The sequence below is a fragment of the Myotis davidii genome, unplaced genomic scaffold (assembly GCF_000327345.1).
Source record: "Myotis davidii unplaced genomic scaffold, ASM32734v1 scaffold370, whole genome shotgun sequence".
NCBI classification, from domain to species: Eukaryota; Metazoa; Chordata; class Mammalia; order Chiroptera; family Vespertilionidae; genus Myotis; species Myotis davidii.
The window spans coordinates 13,223,862-13,240,194 of NW_006288615.1; the positions used below are offsets into that span (position 1 = coordinate 13,223,862).

The window sequence follows — 16,333 nt, forward strand, 5'->3', positions numbered from 1 at the left end:
TTGAACAACCCCTGGAAGAAGAAAGAATGCATATTGGAAAGAATACGGTCACATATGAATCCAGACAACTAAAAGCTTTGATTTATGAGATTATAGGATGGAATATGTAGTCATGTCTTATAATGGCTTATAGCATAATTGGTTTATATCTGTATTTTGTACTGTTTTATTTGTATTTAGCCATTGGTATCTTTACTTTGTTACATGTTGAACTTTGTATAATTTACAGTCATAATAAAAATAATTTGATTAATATGTTTTTAAAATCTTCACTAAGTGAAATATAAGAATTTTGGACATGTATCTATGAAACATTCAAAACGGAATGGGGATACTATGTATTAGGACTTGTAATGCCCATGTTCCCTTTCCTTTGTTATCATGTGTGCTTTGTTGTATTTGAGAGTCCCCTGCACAAGGATTACATTATCCAAGAATTTGGCACTATCAAGCCTAGAATTCATTGATTACTATATAGAATTTCTAGCCTTTTAATAATAACGTTAGGGCCTGGCCATTGTGGCTACTGGTTGAGCATTGACCCATGAACCAGGAGGTCAGGGTTCAATTCCTGGTCAGGGCACATGCCTGGGTTGCAGGCTCAGTCCCCAGTAGGGGGCATGCAGGATGCAGCCAGTGATTCTCTCTCATCATTGATGTTTCTATCTCCCTCTCCCTTCCTCTCTGAAATCAATAAAATGTATAAAACATTGGGGATTATGCCTCTCACCTCACCATTAGCCCTCATAATTAATTTGTAATGCATACATTTACATAGACTTTAGGATGTTTTGCCAGGGTTTTTTTTTAATATAGATGTAACATTCTATGTAACCAAAATTACTTACGTTATGTTTCTTTCAAATGTGCAAGACTCGGTGGGAAGTCTGGTGCTTTTGACAGCCTTATGATGCTATGTTGTAAAGAATGGTTTTCTTCCATTAGTTAATTTGAATATATGAACAAGATAGATATACTATTACTCTTTTTCCTAACAGCTGTCATTTATCATTCACAGTGACTCATGGTAGAGGTACCCTAAAAACTCAGTTCTAATTACTACTTTTTTGTTTCCTGCTAAGGATATGTTAATGCTAGATTTGTTTGCATGTTGTATCCTCTTGGGTAAGCAAAAATCTACATTATTCCCATGACCTCATCCAACTTCTCTCCTACTTCTATCACAATGAAATGTCAATTCTGTAACATTGTCTGACAGTTTCACAGTGCTAGTTTCACACCCAGAGCCCTCCCAATAAGAACTCCACTAATTCCACTTAGTAATTTTCCCACCCCTTTTCTCTCCACAAATCAGTCAACACCAACATGACTTGGCTTAGGAAAAAAAAAAGTACTAGGTTGAATTATATGAAATTGCTGATTTTCAGTTTTTGACCTACTAGCAATTTCTTATGGTTCAACCTAATAGTTTTCTACTGAAAGTTAATGAACCCCCTGCCATAATGAGATGATTTTTTTCCTTCAAGGAGAAATCACTTAGCCACTTTGGTACTCAGAAGTATGCTCAGCATAAATCCTCTGTAACATGACCTCCGGGGTGTTCATTTTCTGTTAGATCTATCAGAAATGTTGGCTTATTCTGAAGTACAGTGGTCTTGAATTCACAGCATTTTTAATGTTGATACCATTTACCATTTTTATGTTTCACCCCATATTTGGAGGACAATGTTTAATGATCTCTTCTGTGCATTCCATTGCATAGGTATATATCTAGAAAATGATCTTTAACAATATTTGTATTAAAAACGTTGCTTTTTTGTGTGCAGTAGCTCTGTGCCTCTCTCAAGCTTCATAGCCCCTTAAGATCTGGAAAGTAAATGAACTGAAATCTTATTTTCAACAGCCATGTTAAAATTCTGATTTTATTTTGCACATTTCCTCTAAACTACTTTTTTCTTAAGAAAAAAAAAGCATAAAGTGTAAGTAACACTAACCACCCAAAAGTAAATGTTTTCCAGATTCCCTTTTACAAATAGCCAGGCCTTTATTCAGCCACACTTTATTTACCCAGGTGCTTTGTGTTTGTGGTTTGCATCTATGTGTAATTTAGCTTTTCAGAACATAAAAAGCTTTGAGAACAGTTTTTAACCCTTTGCCGCTGGGCAGTTGGGATTTCCTGGTGAGTAATGCATCAGGAAATCCTGACTGCTCCTACCAATGAGTAAAGGAATAAAGGTCAATCGTGGTATTTGTCCCCTTTCTTACTGTGGTTCTCCAGAGAGGCACCCACCGGGATTGATAGATGGCTACCTCGTGACAGCAAAGACTCATGAGCCACGCCTACTGGAGGAGACTGGGATTGTGAGGGTGTTCCTAAGTCCCCAGGCACTTATTTTCCTTTATTTTTAGGATATGCTTTTTTAAGCTCACCTTTAAAGTACTCAGCTCTGCTTATTGACACTAACAGGCTAATGACTTTACAATGACTCTGTATTTTGCCATTTGAATGAAGGCTTTCATTCCTAAAACTCTGATGAAAAGCTTTGTTCTATGCTCCTAGGACATACGAACTTAGTGCACTGTTTCTCCACACACAAAAAAAGATTTCCCTGTATTTCTAAAGCTTTAGTCCATTAAGATTCCGTCAAAATATCTGCCTAGCATATTTTAAAGAGATAAAATATTAAATGCAGTATTTTATGATATTAGCCAACCTCCCCATCTCCACATGTTCAGAATATAAGCATGTATTTGTACACAGTAGTTATTTTCATTTTCTCAAAGAACAAGAACTTGATCTTTGTGGGCAGAGCAACCAAGCAGACTCCTTTGATCAGTAGCATGACATATTACTCATGACAACCCCTCCTTGAATTTGGCCCAGCTGTGGCATGAATGTTCATACTGATGCCATTTTTAAAGGTCAGGTGTATAGTGGCTAACCCTTACCCATTCATGGACAACCGGGAAATGGGAAAACTGTGAGATGGAGGTGGGTCATTGGGCAGATGACCTTCCCTCCCAGAGGGTGATATAGGAACATATAGGTATGGCCTCAAACCTCAGAAGGGTACCTCAGGTAGAATCCGTATAGAATTGTCAGTGATAGGTTTGACCTGAGGTTAGAATAATTTGTTTCTAGATGTACAAATAAATAAGCTTACTAGGAAATGTGAGATAAGAAAGGTAAATGGCTTGGAGGGAAAGCTTTAGGGGAGTAACTTTCTGACCCCCCTTCCCTGTCTATAATCCTATTTGGCCCATGTGGCATGAATTTTCATACTGATGCCTTTTTAAAAGGTCAGGTGTATAGTGGCTACCCCTTACCATTCATGGACAACCGGGAAATGGGAAAACTGTGAGATGGAGGTGGGTCATTGGGCAGATGACCTTCCCTCCCAGAGGGTGATATAGGAACATATAGGTATGGCCTCAAACCTCAGAAGGGTACCTCAGGTAGAATCCGTATAGAATTGTCAGTGATAGGTTTGACCTGAGGTTAGAATAATTTGTTTCTAGATGTACAAATAAATAAGCTTACTAGGAAATGTGAGATAAGAAAGGTAAATGGCTTGGAGGGAAAGCTTTAGGGGAGTAACTTTCTGACCCCCCTTCCCTGTCTATAATCCTTGCGTGGGCTCATTTCCACACTGGAGTCTGAGGTAAGCAGTGCTGGAGGTCTGTCCAGGTAAGCAGAGTGTGGCTACCACCCAATTTTAAAAGGATAACATCACCAAAGAAAAGCTTTTTATTTCAGGTGAACCTCAGCATTTTCTAATGCAGTTTTCATCTCAGGTTCCTTTGTCTTTTTCTTAATAACTATGGGTGATATGGACATATATGGGAGGTTGTGCTGCTTTCCTGAAGTTATTTTCTGTCACACAAAGTAGCTTCCTAGCAATAGTATGACTTTCAGCTCACTATCCACCATTTACTAACTGCCTTTTATCCCTTGTTGATCTTCCAGTGGGATTTAAGTGATATTTGATGTTTTTGGGTGTTGTTTTTTGTTGTTGTTTTTTTGTATTCACTTATTGTGCTATATACACCCTTAGTTTCAGTAACTCTGGGTTCTTGTTCGTCCAACCACATAATTACCATTACTGTAATCACCAGATTCTAAACTTATATTTCCATTTTAGCTTTAAGTTATACACAACTTTTTGAGTACCTTAATGTAGTCCAAATCCTTCAACAGCAACTTAATTAAGTTAGCAACGTTAAGGAACTGTGATTTTTTTTTAAATATAGATAGGCTCTATGTTATAATAAAACATTTCTTTAGTGTTAAACAGTTCTTTCAATTTCCAGTCTCTATAGGAAGATATATAACTTATAGTAATAGGTTTCTTACACTTTTAAGTGCAGCTCAAAGGAATATAATACTAAAGTTATAAAAATGCAAAGTTATTAAGTCCATCAAATGCAGCACTTCCTTTTATGAGTTTCATAAAGGCATCAATGGATTAAACATTTCCAGAGAAAGACAGCATCAGAAGCAAAAGGCTTCTGATATTTCTGAGGCTCCCACTCCATAGAGAGGAGGAGACTGTTTTATTACTGGTGCCCTCTGTAGAAGGCCGTGACTAATAGTCTACTTTAAAAAGCAGAAATTCCGGCCCTGGCCGGTGTAGCTCGGGTGGAGCCTTGTCCCGTACATCAAAAGGTCATGGGTCCAATCCCTGGTCAAGGTGCACAAGCAGCTGATCAATATTCTCTCTCTCTCCCTTCCCCTTTCTCTAAAAATCAATGAAAATGTCTTTGGGTGAGGATTTTTTAAAGCAGAAATCCTGTAGACTGACTACCCAGCACAGGCAGTGTAGAGCAGTGAAGCAAAGAGGCACTGGGTTCTGTCACACCTGGCTCCATATCTCAGCAACGCCATTACTCAGCTACCTACAGTGGGTGTAACTCAACCTTGCTAAACCTGGTATTTCACCAATAAAGAGGGGACGATACACTCACTAAACAAAGTTTTTGCAAAAATAGTCATTACCTCTTGTGTAGGGTTAAGTGCCTACACAATGTCTGGCTAATAAGGGGTAAATTAAAAAATAAATTATTAATGCAATGATCAATTCCAGGGTAGTTTTCAGCAAAAATACAGACTCAGAATCACTGAGACTGAGAAGGGACCTCAGATATGTTCATTTTACAAAAGAAGAAATTAGGCCCCAATAGGGACAGTGACTTGTAGTTGGTAGAGAAGAATAAGAGCATACACACAATCTCCAGAATGGAGCTCTTCGTACTGTGTTCTTAGCCTTTAGAACTATACCTTCCCCTGAGTTACTTCACAGATTTACAGTGACAAGTTTCAGTCATTTTTAAAGAGTATCTTCTCAGTTCAGCACAGTGAAATACAAAGTACAAAGGATATGACAGGCCCTAGCTGGTTTTGCTCAGTGGCCCATGGACTGAAGGATCCCTCCCCGGTTCGATTCCGGTCAAGGGCATATGCTCTGGTTTCAGGTTCGATCCCCAGTAAGGGCCATTCAGGAGGCAGCCAATCAATGATTCTCATCATTAATGTTTCTCTCTCACCCTCTCCCTTTCTCTCTGAAATCAATAAAAATATATTAAAAAACAAAAACAATGTGACAGAACTATCTATACTAATAAAAGGGTAATATGCTAATTAGGGCAGACATCTTCCATACATCCATCGACACAAAGCCACAGTGGCTGCGAGGCCCGGGGCTCACGGCAGCCGTGGGCTCATGGCAGCCATGGACTCAGGCAGCTGCAAGGCCTGGAGCTCAGCCTTGCAGCCACCGTGGCCAGCAGTGGAAGCAGCAGTGGGATGATGGGGATGGCGCCTTCCCTTGATCAGCCTGGTCACCTCCTGCAGAGGGAGTCCAGACTGCGGCTTAGGCCTGCTTCCCCCACTGGCTCAGTGGATAGAGCGTTGGCCTATGGACTAAAGGGTCCCGGGTTCGATTCCGGACAAGGGCATGTACCTTGGTTGCGGGCACACCCCCGGTAGGGGGGGTGCAGGAGACAGCTGATTGATGTTTCTAACTCTCTATCCCTCTCCCTTCTTCTCTGTAAAAAATCAATAAAATATATTTAAAAAATAAATAAAAAACAAAATTAAAAAAAATGCAGAAGAAAATGGGTTTATGAGTATATTGAAAGAGAAATGCCCCTGAGGGTAAACACCTGCAAAAGTACATGTGATGGTAGTAAGACCTCATTTGTTTTTCTGATAGGGTAACACAGGAAATCAGCAGCAAGCTTTATTAAATGATTTCAGTCTGGCTGCTGACAATATTAAATTAAGTAAATGTAATTGCATGCTTAACGTTTGTCTGGCATAAATGTTGATTCATTGGGAAAAAGCCTATCTGTGGACACAATGTAAAAACATGAGGTGACAATAGCATGTGAAGTGGACATGTAGCTGCCTGAACCCTGAAGGCTCTCTCATGAATGTTATTGGGCAGGCCTTCGTGAATTCACTTAGATGATAATTCAGGCAGATAGTACATGTCTCAATTCTGATGACCTGAAGCTTGATGGGACACAAAGTATTCTGGGTAAGAATCAAGATTCTTCAATCTAGAACTAAATCCAGTAAGATGAAAATTTTAGTGAGGCCTTTACATATAAGTAAATGAGGCTTTTAAAAAAATCAGCCTTCAAGGAGATGTGAATAAAATGGCACATGCAGAAAAGAAAGCCCTTGTTAATTTCAAATTCAGTGTTAGATGACAGTGCAAAATCCACCAAAAAGGCATTTTTTTAGTGAATAGAATAAGGAAATCATTGGTACTACTCTGGATCATCCAGGCCTAGACACCACAACTTTAAGACTATCAAATGGACTCATATAGAGATTCGGGTGGTGAAGGATCTAGAACTGACAGGAACAAGACTTGGCAGGGGACTGGGGGAACATGAGCTGTCTTTAAATACCTGAAGAGCTGCCCTTCAGTAGAGCAATTGCACAATTCTTTATGACAAAAGAAGACCTAACTCACACTATGGATAAAAGAAGGAGACAGATTGCAGTAAATTAAAACAAAACCTCTTAATACCTGAAGATTTCAGAAGTTGGAAAAGGTTTCCTGGAAAGGCAGTAAATTCCCATTTGGTCACAAATGTTCAGGAAGACTGGTTATTGTTTATGGCCTGGAGGATGGGGGAGGTTAGGAAATAATTTTTATGTTTTTGGGGAAAAAACGGGATGAGATGATTTCTAAGGTTCATTCAGTCTGAACTTACGTAAGCTAGGTAGAAAATTGCTTTAATATTAAGAGCTAAAATCTTAGTGTGGCAAGTGATTACTGAAATTTGTCAACTAAAATGGATTCAATAGGTCTAATTCTCAGTCATTCCACAGCCTAGACAGCTACAACCTTCCCTCCAGTGTGGGAGCCATGGGCAGGGACAAAATCAGCATCTGTCTGGGCACATGTGCTTCACTACTGGAGAGGCTACTCATGAGTACAGACTGTATCCTGTTTATTCTCTGACTCAGCATGATGCCGTCAACAAAAGTTAAATGGAATCAACATGAAATAAGCAGCAATTCCTGTAACAATGAGTGGTTTAGGTATTATTTTATTTTTTCCCAGCACATTTTAAAAATCACACATGGGCATTTGCTTATAGAACAGTACAGTCTAGGAAAAGCAATAAAAGGAGAATGCAAACATACACTGGAAGCACAGTAGATAGACTATGTGTGGAGCCCTTGTGGAAAACAGTATGGCTCAGTCTGAATTGACAAAGCTATGTTGGAATTTCTCTTCCCACTACATATCCAATTTTAGACTATAAACGTAAAGAGAAGAATTGTTTGTATGCATTAGTTACAGCAGACTAATGGCTTACATACAAGTGTTTATCCACATGTAGTTCCAAAAAGATTACTACAGTACTGGCAGTAGGAAGAATAAGTACTGCCTTGGAGGAAGACTCAGGATAAGATAATTATTCAAGTGAAGTTGCATCAGAGCCAAAGAATTTCATAGGCTTAGCAAAAAAGGACCAAAAATAAGAAATATAATCTACACATATTTCTTGTAAGATTTATCATTGTCCAGGAACATAAATATTCATTATTCTGAAGGCACTATCACACAAAAAAAGGACTAACAACATAAAAAGTAGGACACACACACACACACACACACACACACACACACTTGCTCCTCAGGGAGCTGTGTAAGCAAACATCAGAGGATGATGTGGGTCTCTCAGGAACTAAATATGTCACACTCACTAAGCCACATCTGAGGGCTACTAATTTGGAGCAGTAGAAATGAAAATATAAAACTGAAAATACATATAAACCCCATCAACTTAATAGATGTGGGAGTACAGATGCACCATACCATTAAATATGCTAGAACGGGTGATCCAAAGCACTGTGGAAAGAATTTTCAGTGTTTCTACATACCAGTACTTAACTCCTGACATGTTCTTAAAGAGGAAGAGCCCTGAACTGCTAAACAATCTCCGTCTTTTAAAGACTCTCTCCCACTCATTTTAAATAATGGCTATTTCATGAAAAAAAAAAATCCCAACAAGGCACTGTGATCTTTTGGGGATATTCTTTAAGTAGGTCAAAAGATAAGTATTTATAGAAATTGTACACCAGTATAAGCATTTCATGTCCTTTGTGTATGTGAACAAGACTATTTGAAGGGTTAAACAAATGTTTCATAGGGAGCTGATGTTGAAAAACACTGCCAATATTAAGAAGCCTTAAACACAAGCATACATGACCCTGACCGGTGGCTCAGTTGGTTGGAGCATCATCCCATACACTGAAAGGTCACGGGTTCCATTCCTGGTATGGCACATACCTCAGTTGCAGGTTTCCCAGCTGAAGTATATACCTAGGTTGTGGGTTCAATCAATTGCTGTGTCTCTACATCCATGTTTCTCCCTCCACCCTCCTCTCTAAAATCAGTAAACATATCCATAGGTGAGGATTCTTTTTTTTTAAAAAAAAGCATTATGTACTACTTAGAAATCCACACTAAAACTTTTTTCCCCCTTTTCTCTCTTAACTTTGGAAGTTCAGTCTCTGAAAAATGTTCCTAATGATAATGTTTTTATTTTTTCCTTGTGGAAAAAAAAGTATAAAATAATCTCCTTTGAGAACCAAAAAAGAAGTCTTTCCATGTTCACAGAGCTAACATACTTAATTCTGTGATGGTTCTTTGGCGTGAGTGTCCTATATATCAGTGGTCCTTACTCACGTGTGTTAAGAAATTGTAGTCAGGAGAGCACTAGAGTGCTTATTCTTTGTGGATCTCCCAAGATTCAAATGGGGAATGCTTCAGATTCACTGGAGACTAACAACCTCCTAGGAATATAACACTGATCTAAAAAAGAATTAGAGGGATAAAACCTACCTAACAATATACTCAGCCATAAATAGAAAGGGATTTATTTATATTTAGGTTGCACTTGATTATGCTTCATTAATAAAATGATAAAAACTGTTTTCAAAATTAGTGCAATCAGTGAAAATATGAAGATGAAAGAGTAAACCTAGAAGGAAAACCCATATGCATACAGAACAACAAACAGCTTTGCACTCCCTTTGAAGAAAGAAAACTCTCAGACCCGGGTCCATTTTATTAATAATATAAGTTTCTACAATCCGTTGACATTACAAGTAGTTTTTACAGTTAAATTTCATACTAAAGACAAACACTGTTTGGCTTAAGAAGCAAAAGCTGAGTAATTCACATCCTCCATGTCAGACACTGTATTTCAATAGTTAAAAAATCTTTTATGCTTTCTGAATTTTAGCATCAAAGTATGTGTTGTTTCTCTTTTAGGAAACTGAAATTTATAAATAAAAATGTAATGAATATACTGTCACGTGACTCATTTGGGAACAGGAAGCCTTGGATAAAGCGAAGCTTCTATAACTTATGAAGCCAAAGGCGATTCTGGATTCTCAATCCTCACTGGCACTTGCTACTTTTGGCTTTGATCCCCACCATGAGCTAAGCCCTAATTAAAATCAAAGTTGCTAAATATTCAGTGGTAAACAAAAAACTATTAAAGCTGTCTTTAGTTCCTGTCTCAGTGTTTCTTAAAATGTACATACGTTTTCCACAGTCTTTCATTTTGGCTGCCACAAGCACCAGCACATGCGGTTTGTGAATCCATTCCTAATACATAGCCATTTGTGTTCCACATTTATATAGAATAGATGCTCAGCAAACCGAGCCCCATCTGAACAGCCAAGATTACACGCTTCAGCTTGGGACTCCGAAGCTTCCCTGCTCAGCAGTGGGTAAGAAGTTGTAGTTACAAAAGAATAAAACAAAGGAAAATCCCTGGTGCCAACGTGCACAAAGGCATTTTAAAAACACACGCTAGGACTTCGCAGTTACTGGGAATAATCTGTAAAAGAGGTTTCCTCGGAGCCATCTGTATCTGGCATAGGGTACACACTGATGGACGCTCATCCATTACATTTGTTTTCCAAAATACAGAAGGCTTCCAGCTTCATAAATAACTTTTAAGTAACTGTACTATACATAATAATGTAAGCATTTAGGAAGAAAACTCAATTCCTCATAAGAGGAAAGAATTTAATCCTCCTCCTTTGTAGTAATATGCTGGGTACAATAAACTTGTGGCTTTTACAATTCTTACTAAACTAAAAAAGTTCAAGTTACTCCGCACAGGACTAAATTCACTTATGTACTGTAAATTACACCAAACATTAAGGCAAGTTACTCTAAGGGTCAATAAAGCCTGTTCACATTGAGTCTTTAGTATTCAATGTCATTTCTCACTAGCAGCAAGTACCCATTCCCACTAAAACCCCAATCCAAATGTGGTATCAATCAAATAAAATGTTAGAAATATGACTAAGACAAGCCAGTGTTATGTGGTACTGAAAACCAAATACTGAATTTAAAATTTTAAATAAACTCATTCAAAATGAGTGAGGAAGCCTCACAATGTTCTCCAGGCTTTAACTTTTATGAGGCCATTTTCAGATATTTCAGAAATACGAGGCAAGGTTTAAGTGCTTCTTGAAGTCAAGAACTTAGCTCTCCACACACATAAGTATATGCAGCGGCACTTCTCAGAGCTGGGTATGAAAGTGGGAGGTTTTCTGATTTACTAAATCAGAGTGAAACTGCACTGATGAGTGCTCCTGTGTTTCAAAATGATCCCAACTACAAAACGTGGTCACCACTATAAAATCCACTGGGGCATTCTGCAAACATGGGAGAAAGAAAACAAAGACATAAATCACTGATTTCCACAAGGTTCATGTAGAATAGTGAACACAACAATTCCAGGCATTGCATTTAGTTTCCTAATATCAAATACAGAATTTCTGAGGTTGTTGAAATCTGAACTCCCTGGGAAAGAATGCTGTAACAATCACATGCTCTGCTTATGCATCTATAAGTTTTATTTTAAAAAATTACTCAGAAACATGTATACACTCCAGTGAGATATTAGTACCATATTAAATTTTACATTTTGATTACCAATTAGAGAAATCACCTTCATGAATAGATGCATTTTATAAAGCTGATATTTTATTATAATTCTAGAGGCAAATAAAATGTAATTTCCTCATCAAGTATCCAACTACTTCAAACATTAAGGGCTTTAAGCACAGATCTGCTGGAAATTTTATACTTAAAAAAATAAATCACCAATGTAGAGAGGCAGCTTCAAATATACCAACATTTTGTTTTTGTTGTTAAAGTAATATTTAATTTTTATTTGCTTACAGATTTATTAGTTTGAGGCCAATTTTATTAATTAAAAATTATTTATCATCTTGAAGTCTTAAAAATACCATTTTGTCAATTTTTACTTTTCTGGTTAAGGCTACTTCAGATATAAAATGTATCAAACTGCCCAAAAATACTCTGGAGCTGTTGCTACATAGACAGACAGTGTGTCCTTTTACAGGTTCATCTGCATTTTGACCTACATTATCTGACCAAATATTAATTTTAAAAAATTATCAAAAGTTAGGTATTGCATTAAGAAAAGAATCCATCTCAAAATGTGAATCATGAACTTTGACAGTGATTCAAAGTAATCATTTCATGTATTTTAATATCCAGATTTGAATGTAAAAATGTTTGCTAAATGTGATTAATGTCCTATTATTTAAGAAATATGATATTTCAAATTTTTGATTATGCTATGTGTATTAAAACATTAGCTTTTTAAAATTTAGGTTAAACCAGTAATTCAAAAAAGGCAAACCATTATTAAAAACTAAACTGAAACTTTACTTTTACATGAAAATGTATCATGTTGTTTGGGTTAATTGAAAAAAAACAAACAAAACAGATTTATCATTGAAACTGTTGAGGCTTTCACATTCAATAGCTAAATGATAACTGTGTTTCTTTAGCCAAACAATTCCCTCGAACTGGAGATGTTAAATGCAAGGAGTCTTCCTTCTTTCCTGTTGCAGCTTCTGGATCTCAGCAACAGGAATGTGAAATTACAAACATTAGGATTCTAAGTTGATTAAAGGCATTCATTTCATGGTAAACCTATTCTTCACATACAATGAGCAATAAGTCAGCTTTTCTTATGAAACATATTATGAATGAAATAAGATATAACAATAGGTTATCTCAGTGATACAAATACAACTCATACTTCAGTAGAAACAGAAATATGGAGAACAAAAACACGTTCCCAAACAGAATAATTTGTATATTGATGATTTAAAGTTTTATAATTGTATACTAATTAAAAAGGGTAGACCAAGCACCTTACAGAACTGAAAGCATCCCAAGTAACAGACTGTCAAATTTGTTTCACGAGTATCCTCCCTCAATGGCCTATTCACACTAGAATGCATTCAAACATACATGTGCATCACTCCTCAGTGGAATTCTTCCTAAGATATCTGCTTCCCAGATATGTTGTTTTTAAAAAGAGGCTAGGTAAGCAATAGATAACACTAAAATCTGCCTTTGTTAAGAAGAAACATCAATACAAAAGAGCTGGCAGCATCTTCCTCTGACATAACAACTGGCAGACTTGTGCTGCCTTACTAAAATCTGAAATGATAACCAAATGAGAGAGACTTAGGAATACCATCTGTCAATCCACAAATGCAGAAACAAAACAAATTACAGAATGAAACAAACTTATGTTAAACCAACAAACAAATGTAGCCAAAATATAGTCCATGATATATATGATTACTGGCATAACCATAGTTGAAGACTTTAAAAAAAAGTGACATTTTTTCATAACAATAGTAATGGATTTATAAAAGGTTTCTGTTTCCAAAGATGTTATTGGGGTCCACATATTCCTTGACAGACTTCAGCATCCCAAAGCCGACATCAGAGATACTCTCTTTTAGCCATTGCTTCCGTAACTTGCCCACTGAAAAAAACAAAAAATGCTTCAATATACACTGTGATGCTGGGAACCGATCAATCTTGTGACCACGAATGAACAAACACTGTGTGATAAATGCTTTTATTCAAAAATGAGAAATGTTTTGCTTTATTTGATTTATTGAGCCCACCAGACTATCAAGCTCATTAAGCCCAATGTATTCCCAGGGGAGGCCTGTGCTCCACAGTGTCTCCTTTTTCTGTAAACTATGAAATGAAGATGAAGAAAGCTTGGACTGAAATTATGGCCCATTTTAGAAATAACAAAATGAGAAAAACACGCATTTCAAAAGAACCAACCTCCTGTCTTAAAAACCAAAACAGCCAAAGTTTCAGAGAAAATGAAGTTAACTCAAGGAAAACATCACATTCAGTTGAATCTGTTGGGTATAATATAGCAAAAATGACAGACTACATATTCGTAATATTTCAAGGAGAACAAAAGCTTTAAAATTTTTAAGAAAATTTGAACCCTGGGTTTTAAGGAAAAACAATCTGGTTATGAAACTTTTCCATTTGTATTTTACTCTCATATTATTAAATAAATATGCATGTTTACTTTTTCCTAATGTTTTCCCCAAATTAGAGATTTCTTTAGGCACTAAGTAAATCAAACACTTAACCCATTTTAAACTTAGTTTTTTGCTTTTACCTACTGGATAATGCTCCCCTTCTTTGTTCTTGGTCTATTTTTTTTCTGAGAATAATGAAATAATATAATGGCTAGCAGCATAAATCATCTTTTAAAAGGTACTCCATAAAAAAACATAACCTTTCTAAGTACAACTTTTATAAGAAAGGATTTGTACTAAATCTGTAAAATAATTCTGAAATGTCAATTTGCTTTGGCATTAAAAAGCAAAGCAATCTGCTGACTTATCTATGGTGAAATGAATAAATCTTTTAATTTATGGATAGGACTATTTGTGGCTAGCACTTTTCAAATATATTATAATAACTGAATTCAAATGGTCATTTTCCAAAAATGTTCATTACTGATCCAAAGTCATTAACAGTGATTTAATTGGCCAACAGAAACTGGAAACCTTTCTTCATTAAAGTATTCAGCCTGTCATTCTAAAATGCACTCCCATTTATCAGGCTACAGTGACACACCATAGCATCTGCCTTTTGGAAACCTTAATGCCATTTCAAGCTCAATTCAAAGCATCTTTTGTGCCCAGTTCTCCAGGAAACCATCAAATTGTCATTAAAACAACAAATAACTTGATATCCTCAGAAAGCAAAATATTTCTACTTAGCTTCTAGAAATAAAAAAGCACTGCTGGTGTTAAGACGGGATAAAAGGAGGTACAGAAGGAAAAAAATCTTAAATTAAAAAAAGAAAATTTTTGTTTAAAAGAGCTCTAACACTAGAAACCAAACAGTACAAATTCCTATTCATCTAATCTCTACCTAAAAGATGTTCTATTGGTTCCTCCTACTATCTCCCAAAGGAACTTCAGCCTCAGTTTTCTCATCTGCAAAGGGATTAAAATCTAGTCTTTTTCACCTCAAATACCCTCTGATTTTAAGAACTTAAAAAAAGTTACAAATAAGCAACTACTTTGTGAGTGGCAGAAGTAGCATTATTATAAGCTCCCCACACCGAGGCAGCTCAGCAGAAAGGGGTGAAAGCAGTCACTGCCAGTCTCCACTGTTATCTGTAATATAGTTTCACTGAATGTGTCCTGTGGTTATGGATCTAATTGTCCTGAAAAGACTGCAAACAACTGCTCCAACAAGATGGAGCACATTAGAACCTCAGCAGGATGCCCAACAGCTAGCTTGTCTGCCTGGTTTTACACCTCTAGTAATAATGCAATTCCACAAGGAACTGAACCATCATTTGAGAAGCCACCCAACAGCCACTGCATATTTAATGAAGTCGCTCACCAAGCGCTGGAAAACAGAAGGTGCTTGGAGTGCATCATTAGTTCTGTCAGAAGGATAATTTACACATCTATCTTGTCAAATTTTCTATGGTTTATACTTTTACAATAATCAATCTAACATACATTTGATTAGTGGACTAGAAAGTTTATAAAAAGGCAGTACAGTCAGCATAGCTGTAGCCCCTCATAAACATATTTAATAAAAGAATTTAACCCCTTCATGGCAGAGATCTGTGAGCGTCTTCTGTCATTGATAATATAATTTGAACTGAGATCAGAAACCATGGCTTATGCAATTAAAGGGACAAGGAATGTTTTTAATTTTGCTTAACAATTCAGTCTACTACAATGTAGGATTAAGTGTCCTAAAAATATAATTTAAGTAAAAATGTTCAATGATTCTTTGTAGTAAGACAATTACTGGAAATAGTCTTTATAAAATTCTAGAGAAAGTTCTCTGGCTCAGATGAGTTAATAAATTAAAACAACAACAACAAAACAACAAAGACTCTAATCCAAAAGAGGGATCATACTTCAAAGTAGAAGATTTTTATTCTAGAGCTAACCAACAATAATTATGCCATTTGTACAATCTTTATTTGTACTGCAAGGCATTTAGAAATTAGCTGACTATACTGATCTGGACACATGAACACACTTGTGCACAACTCTAGTAGCTTCTTTAACATTTGTAGAGCTCATTTTCAGACATAGAAATGATACTCTGTCCTTTATGTAGCATGTCATATTGGAAGAAGGGATAATCTCTCTATATAAAAGCCTAAGCGACTGGCTGACAGGCCGGTAGCTATGATGTGCACTGACCACCAGGGGCAGATGCTCAATGCAAGGCATGGAAACATAGAACAGACTGATGAATCTCCGAGGGAAGGGGTTAAGTGGAAGGGTGGGAAGAGATTAACCAAAGATCTTATGTGCATAAGATCTAGAGGCCCAGTACACAGATTTGTGCACCAGTGGGGTCCCTCGGCCTGGCCTACAGAGATTGGGCCGAAACTGGCAGTCCAGCATCCACCGAGGGGCCCCGGATTGCGAGAGGGTGGAGGCCAGGCTGGAGGGACCCCTCTGGTGCAC

The 16,333-nt window shown here is 36.9% G+C and overlaps 1 protein-coding gene across 1 annotated transcript in view; it reads right to left on the minus strand.

The window, feature by feature from the left end:
- Positions 1 to 8,922: 8,922 nt before the first annotated feature.
- The window catches only part of AGPS (alkylglycerone phosphate synthase), a 137,023-nt gene continuing 129,612 nt past the window's right edge, over positions 8,923 to 16,333 (minus strand). The window contains exon 20 of the mRNA XM_015561967.1: positions 8,923 to 13,329. Within this exon, the coding sequence (XP_015417453.1) occupies positions 13,208 to 13,329 (122 nt within the window). The 3' untranslated portion in view covers positions 8,923 to 13,207. The remainder of the gene's footprint in view (positions 13,330 to 16,333) is intronic.